The sequence below is a fragment of the Anarhichas minor genome, unplaced genomic scaffold (genome assembly GCF_050575085.1).
Source record: "Anarhichas minor isolate MPS153535 unplaced genomic scaffold, ASM5057508v1 ptg000058l, whole genome shotgun sequence".
Lineage (NCBI taxonomy): Eukaryota > Metazoa > Chordata > Actinopteri > Perciformes > Anarhichadidae > Anarhichas > Anarhichas minor.
This window is the reverse complement of record NW_027466504.1, coordinates 7,025,004-7,044,880: the sequence shown is the minus strand read 5'-3', so window position 1 is coordinate 7,044,880 and position 19,877 is coordinate 7,025,004. Positions and strand designations below refer to the sequence as shown.

The window sequence follows — 19,877 nt, the reverse complement described above, 5'->3', positions numbered from 1 at the left end:
TGAGGTATTTAGTGATGTTAAGCACAATGTCTTCATGGGGCGCTTCTATCTCCCCCCCCATCACTGCCTCTGCCCTCCCCCACACCAAGCCCTTCTGCCCTTGTAATGAGGCCATACTCGATACAATACAGCCCCGCACAGAAGGGAAAAAAATGTATTCAGCTGAGCTTCAAAATTGTGAAGGAAATGAATCAGTGAAGCATAAGTGGCATATTTAATTACTACTCACTGCGTTGCACGGGGACAATGACGGCTGCTGTGAGCCTCATGGCAGTCTGTCAGACATCTAGGCAGGCCACGTTACATTCATTTCTCAACTACAATTTCAATACAACTAAGTTTTATTTCTGTTTAAGAGGATTCAAGATGATATCCTTTAAAGTAAAGTTGTTTTGCTCTTCTTCTCTTTTTAAGGGACTTTTTCACGGTGAGGCTCAGTTAGGTTACGATTAGGGGTGAAGCAAAGGTCAACAAAAGTCCAGGACAGTAGAATAAAACCTGTACAACAGTGTGTCTTTCTGTTTCCAGACTGCAAACAGAGTCAGAACCACAACAAAGCTATCAAAGCTGTCAAGGGCATGGCGTCTGACAAAGTATGTGACAGTTATATCTATCCTTTCAGAGACCGTGAGATGCTCGGGCATTTCATGCCAATCACTTGTGACTAATTTCCCCTCCTTCGTGTACCTTGTGTGTCAATGAGATTAAGGAGTCGGGGATTATATGTAAAGGGATTGCTGTGAAGCGATTACTGAGACTTGTTGGTGTAATCAGTTACAGTTACTGACAGCAGCGTATAGATGAAATAAAGAATAAACTGAAAATGAAAGAAAAAGGGGGTACTATCTGCACTAAGTTTACCTAAACTGAAAAAAATGGCTCAAGGATAAATATAATATATACATGGTTCTTTCATCATTAGCTTTAATAACACACAGCCGCTAAAGTAGCCGGACATTAAGTAATCATTACACTGGAATAATATGCACTAATTCATATTTTTGAAAACTATTTTGAATGCCAAGCACTTTCAACTAATTTACTCTTTCATGCACTGTTCAATAAAATAAGAGTCAGGGGTTTGATATTACTGTGAAGTGATTACGGAGACTTGCTGGTGTAATCTATTACAATTACTACAAGCTGTAAAAACCAGTATAATTTATGTGATTAAAAGAAACAAATGAGTATGAGAACTAAAAGATGAAGTAATCTTTTAAAGTGAGAGTATTTTATATATATATATATATATATATATATATATATTTAGGGATTAGTCTTAGGTTATGAGTAAGGGTTAAACAATGAAGATCAATAAACGTTGACCCTGAAAACAATCAGGGGGGAAGGGTTGAATACATAAAGGATGAATATAATACTTGGTTCTTTCATCATCATTTGTGATTAGTTATAATAAAACCTTTTCAGGCCTGGTAGCCTGACATAATGTAAAAATCTGATGTATCACCATGAAAGTAACTTTTCAAAATGTGTCAATGTATGGCTCTCATCAATATCCACAGCATATAAGTCATTTATGTGTATGCATATACCACAAATATCTAAAAATGACACGTATAACCCTTCATTATCCCTATACATGTTAAACATGCCTATGCAAAGTGATGCATGGCTACATTTTCATATTACATATGTCAAATACATGTTGAATATAGATATATTGCACAGTTGGCCTATAGTCAGGTATATTAGGTATATAGATACATGCCTACATATTAAACAATTCTCATACACATACGTAATATTTGGTAAATATGGTTGAAAAACATGTTTATCAAATAGTAAATGCCCATATAAATGCCAATACTCGCTTGTCACATGATTGCATTGTAAAGCAGTTACTAACACCAGTTTATCTTTCGACGGCACCGAGTTCTGCCCAAGGTTCCTGGTTTTTACCAGCGGTGTCCACTTCCACAAAAATCTACTTTGTGAGAGTTCGTGACTATAACTCATGTGACCTTTCTGCAAGACTGGCAAATAGTCTCGAGACGGTTTGCGCGAGGGGGCGCAAAGGGGAGGAGGACTTTACAGCTCAGCCGCTGATGACTTGGACTTTGACCGTAAAACATATCAATTACAAAACAAGCCGAGTGTTGACGCGTCTGTAGTCACAGCCGCCCCGCGGTCTGCTCTGTAGCTCTCTGCACGAAGCGGTCGATGGATTTCCAAACACTGTGCACGTTTGACACCTTTAAGTCGCTGTGGAGTCACTACGGCTATGGGGGGAACCTCCAGGACGTGATTGAGCAGGAGTTCACACGGATTAAAGGTAATGGTCGCGTTCAGTCATGACATGCGCAGTGGCGTCGCTTGGTTGACACTTACACGGCTGCTCTCTCGTTGTAAACAGGAATAACGTATCTGGATCATGCAGCGACTACTCTGTACCCAGAGTCTCTGGTCAGGGACTACTTCCAGGACATTTCAAGGAACGTGTACGGTGAGAGAAGTCACATAACACGTGTTTATGTGTTCTTTATTCAGCCATAAAACTCAGAGCATTTAAGTTGTTGTCATATGTCCCAATAGGAAACCCTCACAGCCACAACCCCAGCAGCAGATTGACACAAGACACAGTGGACAGGGTCAGATACAGGTAAAGACTGTTCAAGCCCTCAAAGGCATTCATAATGGGCCCCTGTGACTCCTTTTGAATGGTACTTTCCTGGGTGAGATGAGTAAAAAAACAGAACATTTTCTTACAGGGTATTGCAGCATTTTAACGCCACCCCTGAGGAGTACTCTGTGATTTTCACTTCTGGTTGTACAGCCGCACTGAAATTAGTGGCTGAGAGCTTTCCCTGGAGGCCGCCGGCCGAGAGCGAGGCGGGAAGTCACTTCTGCTACCTCACCGACAGCCACACCTCTGTAGTTGGCATAAGAGGGCTGGCTTGTGGCCAGGGGGTGGTTGCCCTGCCCGTCTCCCCGCAGGAAGTGGAGAACAGGGCGAGGACGAAAGGTGAAGATGATACTTGCCAGACGCCTCACCTCTTCAGCTACCCGGCGCAGAGCAACTTCTCGGGGAGGAAGTACCCCCTTGGCCTCGTGAGAGGCATCCAGACGAGACGCCTTTACCCAGCGTGTGACCACCAGGGCCGCTGGTTTGTGCTGCTCGATGCAGCCTCTCATGTCAGCTGTTCCCCTCTGAACCTGCAGCAGTGCCCCGCTGACTTCGTTCCCGTCTCCTTCTATAAGATGTTTGGCTTCCCCACAGGTCTGGGGGCCCTTCTTGTCCGTAACGACGCAGCGGGCATACTAAAGAAGACTTACTTTGGAGGAGGCACAGCAGCAGCTTACCTTTCTGGAGAAGATTATTATGTCCAGGCGGCCAACATTTGTGACAGGTAAAGCACAGTACGAGCCTGTCAAATCCTAGATATTCTCTGAAAGCTCACAGTCGTTCTGGTAGCAGCTGCATCCTTATTCTAAGACGCAATGTTTTCTTTCTCCCCGATATAGATTTGAAGACGGGACTGTTTCTTTCTTGGACATCATTGCTGTAAATCACGGTTTTGAAGCTCTTTACAGGATCACAGGTACTGTAACAGACATGTTAATAGAAAAACAACAACATTAAAGCACTCATTTGATAACAGAATAATGATACATATGCAAGTTATTCACGATTTGCTAAAGGTTAACATGAACAGCGTCCCTGTCTTCATCTCTTGTTGCCTTCAGGGGGCATGCACAACATCCAGCAGCACACCTACGGCTTGGCACGCTACACTTACATGCTGCTGTCAAGCCTTTGCCATGGCAACGGGCGACCGGTGGCTCAGATATACACAGAAGGCCAGTTTGAGAGTCCAAGCACACAGGGCGCAATCCTAAACTTCAACCTCAAGGATTCTCACGGGCAGATAATTGGGTATTCTCAGGTGCATTCGATAAATTTCAGTTCCACAACAGCTTGATTACCGCATGTTTTATGCATAGGCAGCGCTGGTGCATATTAAAACAGCTCCTCTGTTGTTCCTCAGGTGGACAGAATGGCCAGTCTGTACAATATCCATGTGCGCACGGGTTGCTTCTGCAACACCGGAGCCTGTCAGTCCTTCCTCGGGATTACCAATCAGCAGATGCGTAGAAACCTGCAGGTGAGAGATATACAGTAGTAGGAAAAATATCAAAGTCTGTTCTGGGCATGTGCAGGTGGAATAAAAAGGCTGTGTTTTTCTCCTCAAGGCCGGCCACGTCTGCGGAGACAGCATCGACCTGGTGGACGGCCAGCCGACCGGATCTGTGCGCGTGTCCTTTGGCTACATGTCGACATTTGAAGACTGTCAAAAGTTCCTGAACTTTGTAGCCGAGTGCTTCGTGGAGAAGCCGGTCACAGTGGACCAAGTGAGACTACAGGAGCTAATAACAGCCACAGCGGCATCCGGAGGCTTACATGAAGAGCCCCCAATCAACAACACTAATGGAGGTGCAGTTAGAGCAGACGAGAGGGCGAAGCCTACAGAAGCACCACTGAGGGGATTTGGACACAGAGACTCAAACAGCCACCGGGGGGCTTATACTCTGACCAACATCTACATATATCCCATCAAATCATGTGGAGCCTATGAGGTTTGAGGACGACCCATATCATGTAGCGATAATCTTTTTCTTTCACTTTATTCTGTCCCCGTCTGTCCGGTTTCTTTCCCTTCTCTCTTGCTTGGATTTGACTCGGTGCTGTTCTTCATGCAGGTCCACGACTGGCCGGTGGGACCGCTGGGTTTGCTGTATGACAGAAGCTGGATGGTGGTGAATGGAAACGGCGTGTGCCTGAGCCAGAAGAGGGAGCCGCGCTTGTGCCTCGTTCGCCCACAAGTCCACTTGCCCGCAAACAAATTGCTCCTGCAGGCTTCAGGTCTGTCAGCAGCTCAAACTGCCTAACCAAAAGAAATTTCGGATGTTCTGCTATAAACTAGCTTTGTTAGAGGATTTATATATTTTTTTCCACTGCCCTGCAGGCATGGATACCATTTCGGTTCCCCTGGAAAACAAAACTCAAACGCACGCAAGCTATCGAGTGTGTCAGAGTAAAGTTTGTGGTGACAGGTGAGCTGGCAATGTTAAAACATCTGAATGCAGCAGCTGCAGGAAATACTCTGATACGTATCATTTGTGCCGCGCTTTTTGGCTCGTATCAGTGCAGTCTCTCGCTCCACTGTTCTTGACGCTATCTTTCTACAGGCATCGGAATGTCTCCTTGCTCTCAATAGCATCTGAAACTCCACGTATTTACCACTTTTAATGGAAAAACAAACAGTGAGCATGAGATGATATTGATCTCCTTAGATCCCCTCATGACAAGTCACAAGTTAAACAAAAAATAAATCTATTTATCCGCTGATTCTTGGATTACTGTCGAAGTTGCCCCAAATGACAAGCAGCATCAAACTCTGCAGATTTCCCCCAGGGCCTCCAGAATGTAATCCGCCTCCTTCTCCCCAGGGTGGAGGCTGTCGACTGTGGGGATGAGGCTGCATCATGGCTCTCAGACTTCCTCGGACAGCCATGCCGCCTGATAAGACAAAGTCCTGATTTTACCCGTGACATGAAGAAGAGGCCGAGTGGAGGTACCTATTTAAGCATTCTAACCTGTTCCGGCCCTGGCCCTTATTTCGTTACGCTGGATTTAACTGCAAAAGTCTCCATGTGCAACCCAGGGTCACATATCCTGCTAATACCACCTGGTTGTGGCTGTGACCTTGCATTACCTTCAGCTGGTCACATGGAATTTAAAATAAAACATCATCCTTTTCTGCTTTTGCAAGTTACTCTGTTTAAAAGCATCAGTTTATTACGTAACACTTTTATGTGTAAATGAATAGCTAAACAATACGTTTGTATCTCATCACTTGTATACATCTCGTTCAGTTTTCGTGTCATGGTTCGTAGTATTCAGCCTGTGAAGGAGCTCTGTGTCGAGTCTGGGAAAATTACCCCGATGATGTCAAAGCTCAGGCTTTTCAACAGAAAGCCTGCGTTACAATCTGCCTGTTTGAAAGACGTGGGTATTTACCAGCCAGGGAGGATCTAACACAGAGATACTATCCAGTTGCATTATGGGAAGTGTGGGCTCCGGTGTTTTTGGAGCTTGACTCAAACTAAGGAATAGAAATTTGGATATAACGGCCTTTGCTGCACAGATTTTGTCTTTTTTCTAAATCTGCCTCTCGGGAGTCTCGCCAGATATAAATCCCGACTTTTAGTCTCTGGTATGAGTCAAGCTGCAAAAATACCGCATCCCACCTTTCCCATAATGCAGCTGATTCATCTTTTCAATGACCATATCTTTCGGCGTTTGTAATGCAGGCTTTCTGTTAAATATCTGCAGACTCTGATGACCCCAATGGCATCATCAAGATCAATCTCTCAGCCTTTTAGGAAACTCCCTCCAGAGCCACAGAAGACATTATGCAACTATTTTCACAGTCTGAGTAGCAGTAGTGCTCGTGACAAATATACCAACCCTCGTGTAAATGTGAGGCTTTTTGCTGGTAATGTTGCGTCAGTGAGCCACCCTGCTTTATAGCATTGTTTAATTCATTTTTGCATTAATATGATGACTTATCTTAGTTGTTCAGGTCTTTCGTTCACTGGATGAGTCAATTCCCATTTGACTTTTTAATCTATTAACAACTTCTCAATTGAATTTCTTACATCACGATATGTATTGCTATTTGAAAAAAAAGAATCTTATCACAAGGTCCATGTAGTAGCTGTTCTGGGGCTTTTGATCGTATCAAACAATCTTTGTCAGCAGATGGAGTTTGCCCCGTTGTCATTGAATTGCAGATATTAAAATTTACATTTTCAGAGCATTTCAAGGACGTCTTGTTGGCTTTAAAGTTGAGATTGATGTTGCTGTATAAAATTACACTCGCAGTGATGGAATACTTTATAGAAAATCACCAAAATGTAATTAGTGGTGCACTTTTCGATTAGTGTTGACAAATTTACTTACACTTCTTTCACCCTCTGTATTACAGCAGAACCTCCGTTTTCAGGCTCTGTCAGGATGCGGGCTGTGCAAACCAGAGATCAGAATGTTTTCTTCGTATTGAATAAGTCACTGGGGTAACAAAAAGTCTTTCCCTTCCAGCTGCCACCGCCACGTCCCTCTCCCTGGTGAATGAAGCTCAGTATCTCATGATCAACCGTGCCAGCGCGGAGCTCATTCAGAAGCTAATGAGCAGCAGGTTGGAACACATGATGGTGTTATTCAAAATACGCGACACTCCGGTGAAAAACATCAGGATGCGTGGACGCCTGTACATTTACATGACAGTGGCTGATTTTCAAAAATGACATGCAATTTCCACATTTCCCTTTCGCAGGCAGGACGACGCCGAGGGCGATCAGCTCCTTGACACACAGAACGTCATTAGCCGCTTCCGAGCCAATTTAGTCATCGCTGGAGTGGAACCATTCGAGGAGGATAATTGGCCACACTTGATTATTGGCAACACTCGATTTGTGGTGAGCTGACACTTTGAGATACATGATGAAATGTTCAAAGGCTTTGAGAGCGGATCCCTCAAATATGAATGTGCTCCCTTCGTGATTAACCCAAAGGTCGCAGGTCAGTGTGGGAGGTGCCAGATGATTGGAGTAGACCAGGAGACTGGGACCAAAACAAAAGAGCCGCTAATGTCTCTGTCGGCCTACCGCAATGGGAAGGTCAGTCAAAGACAATTACTGCTCGTTCATGTGTGTGTGTGTGTGTGTGTGTGTGTGTGTGTGTGTGTGAGAGAGAGTTTTGTGAAATGCATGTGCATAAAAAAAAGATCTCTTTCATGTTCATAATACATTTTTAGGTCACTTTTGGAGTGTACCTGACCCATCAGCTCCCAGAGGGCTCCAGTAAAGTCAGTGTCCTCTCTGTTGGTTCCCTGATACAGCCAGAGCCACACAGTTCCTGAAGTAGTCATCTGCATCATCCTCTTTATTTATTTTGGTGACATCGTTGGTCCTGAGCGGTCATTTCGGTGCTGCACGTTCCTAAAAATCACATGTCAAACACTGCGGGGAGTTTGATGCTGCGCATTTTCCTTTGTCTCTGTTGCCATGGTGCCTTTTGTCCTCTCAGAAGTGTCCATTTCATACCAGGGCATTCCGATTTTATTCTATCCAAGTCTGCTTTGATGGAAAATGAGTGTCATTTCTTCTCCTATGATTGCATTCTTAAAATGCGTGCAGTAAAGTGGAGGTGAAATAATAATTGCATGACAAAATCCTACTTTGAATGTATTGCTGTTATCTGAGCCAGAACATGTCAGGCTTATGTAATAACCGCTGCTCATCATGTTAACCTCCCAGACATGTTTTCTTCTGTTTATTCCCATGGAGGATTATCTTGGTATTCCAAACACACCACTTCTGTTAGTGCGGCCACAAATCTATAAAATATTGCTCCATGAAATGAAAAAAACGTACCAGACACTCAAAGTATATGCTCTGAACGTGGTGCTGATTTGGACAGCTATGCCAGAAAAAGTAATAATACCTTGGACACCAGAAATGATGTGCTCAGAGTAACATGCTTCTACCTAAAGAACACATGTTACGTCAAGGTTTGGAAGTAAAATTGTCCCTGTTTATTGCTCACTTATGGTGTAGTTATAGAGAGCGGCATGAGGTGGCTGCAAGGTTTTGTACTACTTGTCCCATGTTTACAATATGTATGTGCCCACATGTCAACTTGCACAGTGCATGTAAATTACATGTAGATCGGATAGGATGGAGAATGGTACCGGAAATATCAAACAGAAAACGTTATGTATGAATGGATGACAATAAAGAAAGTGCCTACATAAAATGTCCTAATACATATTTGTTTGTTTTTTACAAATACTAATTCATTTTGTTTCATTAAATACAATTTATTTAACTTAAAGCAGACAACAGCACCATAACTAGGGCATATATGCTTTCATATGTAGTTAAACATCTTCTTGTAAAATGACAGAAAACAATGGATGGTTAACAGTATTCAGTTTACTGTGTGCCGCGTTTAAGGTGGTCATGTGTAACGTAATGTGCTTTGTGATAACCTAAAAGTAACAATAATGTCAGGAAGTAAAGTGACATTTTTTTATCAACCTGACAAAATTACGTTCTTGTGAAAAGAAAAGGCAACACTGTAACTTCTTTACATTCTAATAGAATGCAAATAAGTTACATTGTAATACAATGACGAGTCACTAATCACTTTAAAATAGTGATTATAGCTGATTTAACTTACAGACATGAGATTGATCTTCTTATGTCACTCTCTTTATACAATGATATAAATTCATCCCCGTTTTATTGATATCCTACGAAAAGTTACTCCTCACTTTTCGTGCGTTTTTCCTGCAAAAGTCCAGCAACATGAGTCTGTTTTCGCTTGTTACATGCATACTGTCTTTTCAAAATAAACTTCCATCTTCACAGGAAACAACTAAGGTTTACAATAAAGCAGTGCTACCTTAACAGCCCCAGGTCCCTCCCCTTTCGCTTGACTAGATTGTACTTTGGTCAAACTTTTTGATAGCCGATGACAAAGTGACAACAAAAAACACTGCGTAACTGGGCCCTAGGTTAGCATATATATAAATATATATATATTTAAGTGAATTTACTTGAATAATACTGACGTTATGACGAGGAAGAGGGTCGTCAAACACGATGGTTCATCCTCCGCTGCCAGCAAAGTTCAGGGGTCTACCAAAGTCCAGAAGGAGGCGAGACCGTGAGTTTGCTAACGTTAGCTTAACCTAGCCTTACTTCACTTCTGCATTAATAGCTTTCAGTTGCTTATGGGTTATGCTGTTATTAATGTTGCATAAACGTGTTGTTATCATGTGAAGGAAGCCCGTCTCTGCATCTGGTAGCCTATCGTCGAAACCACTAACTTCGCGATCAACTGAGACATTTTTTGAGATGGTTTCTGAATTGCATCTCTGTTATAGTGATCACAGACCTCTAGCTGTATGTAAAGAGGGCATTTACCAGGCGTCGACATGTTCGACACCCTCCTGCGACAAGACGCGTGTGTGTGTTTGTGATTATGTAGATGAACGGATTGACAGACAGATGTGTTCACTGCTCTAGCAGACTGCGGTCAAGTCAGCAGACACTCAGATCTCCGTGGTCAACTCAGCAGACACTTAAATTGTAGTGCACCTATACGCTGAAACTTACGGTAAACGCAACCAAACGGCACAGGACGGGAGCGAGCGAAAGATTTTGCAAAGTTAGCGGAAAGATTAACGTGAAAACTTCCGGTTTTTCTACAGACAAACATCCGGTTTTCAAAATAAGATGCCAACAAAGTATACATATTGCATAATGAAATGAGATTAAATGAATTATATTCCAATAAGTATAAAAAATGATACCATCATCTCGTGAGTTAAAGGGAAAATACACCTGAATTGTGCGTAAAGTGTATTTATTCTTTGATTTGAGGGTTGCTGGAAATTAACAATACCTGACTGACAGTCAATTAAGATGTTTTACGAAGCAAAAACTCTGAACTGAATTTATATCTTCAAATGGCAAATTTCTGAAGTTTTTAAGGTGCTATGAAAATGTTTTTCTCAATAATTCCCCACAATGACTAATGCATATATGTTCAGGACAAAAAAAAGGCTAATATCACAATATTTGAGCTGCTACAAAAATATTTTTCTCAATAATTCCATACAATGACTGTATATGTAATCAAGGCATCGTTGACGCCACCCATAGAGAAAATTTGACACTTTTACTGTACCAATTAAGAGATATTTCAAAGTAAAAGTCATACATTTGAATTGAGAAAATATCTAATAAATGGATGTTTGAAGTGTAATAAAAAGTATTTTCTCAATAAGTCCAGACAATGACTGATATGTATGTGTTGAGGACATCGTTGACTCCACTCACACTGAAAATTTGACATTTTTACTGTACCAATTAAGAGATATTTCAAATTAAAACTCATACATTTGAATCGAGAAAATATCTAATAAATGGATGTTTGAAGTGTAATAAAAACAGTTTTCTCAATAAGTCCAGACAATGACTGATATGTATGTGTTGAGGACGTCGTTGACTCCACCCAGACTGAAAATTAGACATTTTTACTGTCCCAATTAAGAGATATTTCAAATTAAAACTCATACATTTGAATTGAGAAAATATCTAATATATGGATATTTGAAGTGTAATAAAAAGTTTTTTCTCAATAAGTCCAGACAATGACTGATATACATGTGTTGAGGACGTCGTTGACTCCACCCAAACTGAATATTAGACATTTTTACTGTCCCAATTAAGAGATATTTCAAATTAAAACTCATACATTTGAACCGAGAAAAAGTATAATATATGGATATTTGAAGTGTAATAAAAAGTTTTTTCTCAATAAGTCCAGACAATGACTGATATGTATGTGTTGAGGACATCGTTGACTCCACCCACACTGAAAATTAGACATTTTTACTGTCCCAATTAAGAGATATTTCAAATTAAAACTCATACATTTGTACCAAGAAACGGGTACATTTCTGAATATTTGAGGTGCTATAAAAAGGGTTTTCTTAATAATTCCAGATAATGACTGATGCATATCTGTTCAAGACATCTTTGACTCCACCCATACTGAAAATTAAACAATTTTACTGTACCAATTAAGAGATATTTAAAAGTAAATGTCATACATTTGTACCGAGGAACAGGTAATTTCTGAATATTTGAAGTGTTATAAAAAGTATTCCCTCAATAATTCCAAACAATGATTGATGTATACAGGTGCATCTCAATGAATTAGAATATCATCGAAAGTGTGATATATTTCGAGTGTTTAGGCTATGGCTTACAGCTAATAAAAACCCCAAATTCTGTATCTCAGAAAATTAGATATTACATAAGACCGATTAAAAAAAGGATTTTTAATACAGAAATGTTGGCCTACTGAAAAGTATGTCCATGTACAGTATACAGTATGCACTCAATACTTGGTCGAGGCTCCTTTTGCATGAATTACTGCATCAATGCGGCGTGGCACGGAGGCGATGAGACTGGCACTGCTGAGGTGTTATGGAAGCCCAGGTTGCTTTGATAGCGGCCTTCAGCTCGTCTGCATTGTTGGGTCTGATGTCTCTCATCTTCCTCTTGACAATACCCCATAGATTCTCTCTGAGGTTTAGGTCAGGCGAGTTTGCTGGCCAATCAAGCACAGTGATACCGTGGTCATTAAACCATGTATTGGTGCTTTTGGCAGTGTGGGCAGGTGCCAAGTCCTGCTGGAAAATGAAATCAGCATCTCCATAAAGCTTGTCAGCAGAGGGAAGCATGAAGTGCTTTAAAATGTCCTGGTAGAAGGCTGCACTGACTTTGGACTTGATAAAACACAGTGGACCAACACCAGCAGATGACATGGCACCCCAAACCATCACTGACTGTGGAAACTTCACACTGGACCTCAAGCAACGTGGATTGTGTGCCTCTCCACTCTGCCTCCAGACTCTGGACCTTGATTTCCAAATTAAATGCAAAATTGACTTTCATCTGAAAAGAGGACTTTGGACCACTGAGCAACAGTCCAGTCCTTTTTCTCCTTTGTCCAGGTAACTTAGCTCAGGCAACTTAGCCCAGGTAAGACACTTCTTACGTCTCTGGTTCAGGAGTAGCTTGACACAAGGAATGCGACAGTTGTAGCCCATGTCCTGGATACGTCTGTGTGTGGTGGCTCTTGAAGCACTGACTCCAGCCGCAGTTCACTCCTTGTGATTCTCAACCAAATTCTTGAATGACCTAAACCTCAGAGAGAATCTATGGGGTATTGTCAAGAGGAAGATGAGAGACATCAGACCCAACAATGCAGATGAGCTGAAGGCCCCTATCAAAGCAACCTGGGCTTCCATAACACCTCAGCAGGGCCACAGTCTCATCGCCTCCGTGCCACGCCGCATTGATGCAGTAATTCATGCAAAAGGTGCCCCGACCAAGTATTGAGTGCATACTTTATACTGTACATAGACATACTTTTCAGTAGGCCAACATTTCTGTATTAGAAACCTTTTTTAAATTGGTCTTATGTAATATTCAAATTTTCTGAGATACAGAATTTGGGGTTTTTATTAGCTGTAAGCCATAATCATCAACATTAAAAGAAATAAACACTCGAAATATATCACCTTGTGTGTATATTTTCTCAATTCAAATGTATGAGTTTTAATTTGAAATATCTCTTAATTGGGACAGTAAAAATGTCTAATTTTCAGTGTGGGTGGAGTCAACGATGTCCTCAACACATACATATCAGTCATTGTCTGGACTTATTGAGAAAATAGTTTTTATAGCACCTCAAATATTCAGTTATTATACGTTTTCTCGGTTCAAATGTATGAGTTTTAATTTGAAATATTTCCTAATTGGGACAGTAAAAATGTCTAATTTTCAGTGTGGGTGGAGTCAACGACGCCCTCAACACATGTATATCAGTCATTGTCTGGACTTATTGAGAAAAAACTTTTTATTACACTTCAAATATCCATTTATTATACTTTTTCTCGGTTCAAATGTATGAGTTTTAATTTGAAATATCTCTTGATTGGGACAATAAAAATGTCTAATTTTCAGTATGGGTGGAGTCAACGACGTCCTCAACACATACATATCAGTCATTGTCTGGACTTATTGAGAAAAAACTTTTTATTACACTTCAAATATCCATATATTAGATATTTTCTCAATTCAAATGTATGAGTTTTAATTTGAAATATCTCTTAATTGGGACAGTAAAAATGTCTAATTTTCAGTCTGGGTGGAGTCAACGACGTCCTCAACACATGTATATCAGTCATTGTCTGGACTTATTGAGAAAACTGTTTTTATTACACTTCAAACATCCATTTATTAGATATTTTCTCGATTCAAATGTATGAGTTTTAATTTGAAATATCTCTTAATTGGTACAGTAAAAATGTCTAATATTCAGTATGGGTGGAGTCAACGACGTCCTCAACACATGTATATCAGTCATTGTCTGGACTTATTGAGAAAAAACTTTTTATTACACTTCAAATATCCATTTATTATACTTTTTCTCGGTTAAAATGTATGAGTTTTAATTTGAAATATTTCCTAATTGGTACAGTAAAAATGTCTAATATTCAGTATGGGTGGAGTCAACGATGTCCTCAACACATACATGTCAGTCATTGTCTGGACTTATTGAGAAAAATATTTTTGTAGCAAAATGTCTTAATTGACCGTCAGTCAGGTATTATTAACTTCCAGCAACCCTCAAATCAAAGAATAGACACTTCACGCACAATTTAGGTGTATTTTCCCTTTAACTCAGGAGATGCAGGTAGCATGTTTTATACTTAATGTGAATATAATTCATTTAATCAAATTTCATTATGCAATATGTATACTTTGTTGGCATCTTATTTTGAAAACCGGATGTTCGTCTGTAGAAAAACCGGAAGTTTTCACGTTAATCTTTCCGCTAACTTTGCAAAATCTTTCGCTCGCTCCCGTCCTGTGCCGTTTGGTTGCGTTTACCGTAAGTTTCAGCGTATAGGTGCACTACAATTTAAGTGTCTGCTGAGTTGACCACGGAGATCTGAGTGTCTGCTGACTTGACCGCAGTTCTAGGCAGGGCTGTGCTGTAGACATGAAGCATGTAGCAGCACCTTGAATAGTATGACAGAGCTGTATCAAATACATAGTAATAATACAGAGGAAACAATGTCAGAAATGTGTTAAACAGGTTGAAAGGACGCTTAAAGGGACAGGCAAGGAAGTGTTTCCTGGTCAAGGTCAAGGACTGGATTGTAAATGTCTCTATACTTCAGTAAAACTCATGACTTATTATCTTCATATTCAGAGTTTTGGTAGTACACTTAAAAGATAACAGATCCGTGAAATTATTTGCAAATATACTACAAAACGAAGTAGAAAAAAACGGTTGTACAGTAAAACAAAGGTCGCATTTCATGACATTGCCGTTCATCAACACGGCATGAGGCTTTGGACATGTTCTAGAAAGATTCAGAAGTGAAGAGTAAAGTAAAGGCCTTAGATCAGGACAGAAGAGGCGACAGTTTGATGGCTGTTAAAATAAATCACCTCCTATATGTTCCCCTCGAGCAGTGTGGAGGAATCAGTCTTCGACTAAAAGGGCTCTTCTGGCTGATTAGAGTGTAAATGGAGGGGGTGGGAACCATTGTCCATTAATAGGCAATAGTCTGAACAGCATCCTCTTTTCTGCTGTTGCCTCTAGGGAGTAAAGTCTGACTCCAATGACAGCCTGCCCTCTCGATTAGACCATCCAGTTCTTCTCTCCCACATTAATGCTGCAACCACAGACTGGTTGGACATGTGCGGACCGGCTCTGTACATGCCAACTGGCTTGAGCGCACATTCCCGTGTACATCTGTTGTTTTGAGCGGTGCTGTGTTCACTCACTGGCGGACACACTGAAGCGCAACAATGAGGGAACTGCAGTCAGTCAGTCAGGGACTATGATTCTGAGACTGAATTCTTGTTCGAATCAGTAAAGCGATTCGTGATTTCCACCTCCAGCACCACCTCACAACTCTCCTCGATGGAGCAGAGTTGCAGCTCAAGCCAGATGTAAAGTGGATGAAGAGGAGAGTGAAGCTGATTCGGTGTTGTGACACTTCAGACTGGACGTGTGTTGATCAGAGAGTGGGAGCTGATCTGTCTTCAAGGAGGGGAATTCAAAATCACCAATAACCAATAATAATGTCAAATTATAATTTGGCTACAGCACAATAAGTATTTGAGTTAGTTGGAGACAACCTGGAGGGTCATCTGCCTTTACTGACACAAAGTACGTGAGATAATGGTCAGATGTTCAGTAGTCACATTGATGCTATTTCTCTCTCTGTTCTCAGCTCCAGGCGGTGGCTGAAAAGAGGAGTATTGGCCATCGTTGTTGTCTTATTTCTGGTGCCATTCTTGCAGAAGAAACTCCCGGAATTAATCCAGCACCTTGTTTACTCTCACAGAAGTAAGTGAATTCCCTCTCTGCCTCTGGGAAGTTCTCTAAATCTTCAAGTTGCTCACACAAACGGGGCCCGCCTCTCTTCTCTCCCTGTTGGTAGTCAGGGTACCTTTCTTTGTTGACCTGAGCCGACCTGCTGATCTCTCCCTTAATCACACCATCAACATGTACTTAACATCAGAGGAAGGAATCTCTCTTGGGGTGTGGTGGGTATAAGCCAAGATTTTTTCTTTCTTTTTCTAAAGTCGATATAAAAAAGCGAAGACTTTCTGTGTGATGATCCAGCGTTGTGTCTGTAAGCGGATGTACTGTTCTGAACTCTTCAAGGCACACCGTTCCTGACAGACAGCGGAAAGAGGCTCAGGGGAAGGACTTGGCATGGTACCAGAACACCTTGAGGGATGGAAGTCCAGTCTTCATATATCTTCATGGGAACACAGGCACAAGGTATGATAAATAATGCAAAAATAAACTCGTATTATACTTTGCTCCCCCGAAGAAGCAGAGTGCAAAAGTTCCACGCAGTTCGACATATCTGGGTTTGCTATTTTAAGGCACCTGTGTTACCTTGAATCCTTTTAACAGGGCAGCAACTCATCGGGTGGGAGTGGCAAAAGTGAGTGATCACCACCACAAGCATATTCATCTTTTGAAGGTCTAATAAAGATATGCAAGTCTCAATAGCCACTCTGATGACAGAAAAGCGTTGTGTGTCAACAGGTATTGAGTGCACTGGATTACCACGTGCTGGTGCCTGACTACAGAGGTTGGTGAAAATGAAGATTTATGTCTCCTCTTCTAAATGTATTATTCCATCGCTACGCTTCTTTGCCTTCTTATTGATTGTGATACACGACCTTCTCTCATTGATTTGATATAATCTGGAGGCATAAGCTCCGTGTAGAGTAATGCACTTGTGTTTAATGAGTGGATTGTTGTAAGGCGGGTCAAAAGACGGCGGTTCAATTTAAGGTCAGTGTCTAGTGCAGGTTTTTACCTCTGAGCGGCTGCCACCTGGTGGCCATGAAGAGGATCTCTATGATCTGTTAGTGAGCGGTACCTGATGCGAGAAACTCTGGCAGGGTTTGGAGATTCCACCGGGGAGCCGACTGAAGCCGGTCTGACGACTGATGCCCTCTACTTATACAACTGGGTCAAAGCACGCAGCGGAAGCAGCCTGGTCATCATCTGGGGACACTCTCTTGGCACCGGGTGAGTAACGGAAGACTCCCAATCTACAGCATTTGAGAAGTAGAAATTATTCCTGTCCCTGTTGTAATATCTGCTTTGGATGTGCATTGCATGCTCCCACGGAAATATGAAGCTTTAAACCTTGATGTAATAGCCTGCAACACTTACACTTTTGCCGGAGCAAGAGCTCCACACTCAGGAACACAAACTGTATCAACAGGAAATCAGCGCAGTGCTAAATACATAACCATTTATTTAGTTGACATGGCAGGCCTACGTTTATGACAGAGATGATTGAAATTAGCCCACAGCTACAATAAACCCGTTACCTTCAGGAATATAAAGAGGAAACTGTTACTTCTAAATATGCTTTTCTGTGCAGAGTGGGCACGAACACTGCAGTCAAACTGAGTGAGCGAGGTAGGTTTTGCTACCAGTACATTTTGGCAAATAGAAATAAGCGGAAAGAATTGCAACGTCTCAGTAGGATGACTTATTTTCTCTTGTTTTCAGGTGAGCATGTTGATGGTGTGATGCTGGAGGGTGCATTCAATAGTGCTCGACAGCACATACCAGTCCATCCTTTTAGCTGGGTAAACTGACTTGTCACTTTTGATATTTGGTTTATTCATTTCATGTGGCTGCTACTTCATCACTCAGAACCTTTCGATGTTTTATTTCCTTTCTGTTGAAAGTATTACTGGAAGTTCCCGGGCGTTGGGTACCTTTTCCCAGAGCCATGGGCAGAAAACAAGTTTGTCTTTCCTACTGAAGAAAAGTAAGTTTTCATGAAACTCTTAACATGCTGCTTATACAAAACTGTTTCATATTTAAAGATTCATCAAACATTAACCAGCTATTCATTTTGTTTTTACCCGACTAGAAGACAACTTTTAAAGTTAATCAATAGCTTCTTTATCTACGGCAGCCATTGTTCACTACACATTTCGTGCACTTCCTGTTTCTTTCACAATAAGAGCCCTACTTCCTTCCAATGTATAAAATCTCATAATATATACATATATACACAGCTATATTTAGTAACTTGAATATAATGCAACCAGTATGAAAATATAAGCATGTTAACAGTTATTACTAGTAAAATGCGATGACTTATTATGTATTTTTCTTATTCTGCAGTTTAAAGAAAATGAGATGCCCAATCCTGTTCCTTCATGCAGAGGACGATCACATTGCGATTGCTCAGCAGGTATTACTGGCACAGAAAGCTACTTTTCATCTAATACAATGTACACTTAGGTGGTCTTTTTCTGTATAAATGTTTTTGCTTTTCTCTCCCAGATGCATGAGGTAGCAGTGAGTGCCCAGAATGCCGAGCGAGTCAAGCTGGTGTCATTTGACGGTTCTCTGGGGTATCTGCACAACGGCTTATATCGTGACTCCCATCTGCCTGACATCATAAAGTGAGAAAACATTTCACTTATAAAGCTTAAAGCGATTATATGCTTGGCAAAACACGTATCCATTTTATTTCTACAGCGTGTATGTCTCATCATGTCTCCTCTGCAGGAAGTTTGTGCTGTCCTTATAATGTTGGAAAGACGACTGAAGAAGAAAAACCCCATGCCAGACTTCATCATTTGGTTTCATGTGATCACACGCTACATTCAAATGTTTTTCTTTGTCTTTACGACTGCATATATGTTGCTTAAATGTGTGATTTACTCTAAATACAAATATTTTTATGAATCAAAAATCTTTGTGTCTAACCATGTTATGTTTGGAGCACATCGGTAGCCGAATGGTTACAGTGCATGCCCTGTGGCTGCAATGTCGCACTGTTATCAGTCTGTCTTTACGCTGTCATCTGTCTGAGGAAATTGAGAAATGCCATCATTTACGAATCAATGCAAAAGTTGATCAGGCAACCTGATTGTAAAATGATTATTGTAAGTGCTTTATTCTCAATTATCAGAACAAGAAATAGCAATTCCCTTTGGAAATGTGATTTGAGTGAGCCATTGTTGCAGTAGGTGCCCTCTACTGGGCTTTGTTGTGTGGTGATAATGCTCATCTATAATACTGAATAATGAGTTTGGTAATCCAAGGTTTAAGATGTCTCTGTGTCAGCAGCTGGGAAATATCTGTGGTTTTAGAAAAAAAATATTTTAACCACAAAGTATACAGCGCTGCATTGTGCATTCAGATGTGTGTGGGAATCTCAGTTCAAGTGTCATTGCTGTTAAATTACAATAAATTTGGTATACATGAATTTGACTTTCTGTGTCAACCAGCACAGGAAGTATTGGTCTGTCGGTCTTTCGCTTTTGTTCCAAGATAACAGACATTAATATACTGGTCTCATTAGGAAGAACTGCAGAGTTGGTGTAACTCATCTTTACCTTTCATAAAGTCACAATGCATTGACGAGGATTAATTCAGGTACACACAGCACCGTTTAAAGTTGCCTTGAAGAAACTGTTCATCCACTAGGGTTCTTCTATAACCAAGGAAGCCATAGTGACTAAAGAGTAGTTACAAATGTCCCTGTTCTTCTAAATGTACTTGATTATTCTACTGATATTATATCGATTGTTTTTCTTTGATGAATTCAAATCTCTTTAGAAATAAAACTTCAGTTATATATCACATTTGTTTAGATGTTAAGTGAGATTTTTAAAACTCAAGAGCATGT

The 19,877-nt window shown here is 40.9% G+C and overlaps 2 protein-coding genes across 2 annotated transcripts; both read left to right on the top strand.

Annotated features, from left to right (window-relative positions):
• The first annotated feature begins 1,965 nt into the window (after nucleotides 1-1,965).
• Nucleotides 1,966-8,866, top strand: mocos (molybdenum cofactor sulfurase). Its single transcript, XM_076077010.1, has 15 exons — nucleotides 1,966-2,293; nucleotides 2,375-2,464; nucleotides 2,554-2,620; nucleotides 2,730-3,368; nucleotides 3,484-3,560; nucleotides 3,706-3,905; nucleotides 4,008-4,124; nucleotides 4,213-4,596; nucleotides 4,720-4,882; nucleotides 4,986-5,073; nucleotides 5,470-5,594; nucleotides 7,124-7,220; nucleotides 7,359-7,500; nucleotides 7,597-7,701; nucleotides 7,839-8,866. Exons 1-15 carry the CDS (start codon nucleotides 2,182-2,184, stop codon nucleotides 7,941-7,943), a joined length of 2,511 nt encoding a protein of 836 aa, XP_075933125.1. The 5' UTR covers nucleotides 1,966-2,181; the 3' UTR covers nucleotides 7,944-8,866.
• Nucleotides 8,867-9,537: 671 nt separating this feature from the next.
• Nucleotides 9,538-19,454, top strand: LOC142933084 (lysophosphatidylserine lipase ABHD12-like). The gene is made up of 13 exons (XM_076077235.1): nucleotides 9,538-9,754; nucleotides 15,921-16,036; nucleotides 16,131-16,236; nucleotides 16,358-16,477; nucleotides 16,616-16,646; nucleotides 16,751-16,796; nucleotides 17,113-17,242; nucleotides 17,604-17,641; nucleotides 17,735-17,814; nucleotides 17,917-17,999; nucleotides 18,362-18,431; nucleotides 18,524-18,645; nucleotides 18,752-19,454. The coding sequence occupies exons 1-13, from the start codon at nucleotides 9,663-9,665 to the stop codon at nucleotides 18,771-18,773; spliced, it is 1,056 nt and encodes a 351-aa protein (XP_075933350.1). The 5' UTR covers nucleotides 9,538-9,662; the 3' UTR covers nucleotides 18,774-19,454.
• The last annotated feature ends 423 nt before the right edge of the window (nucleotides 19,455-19,877 follow it).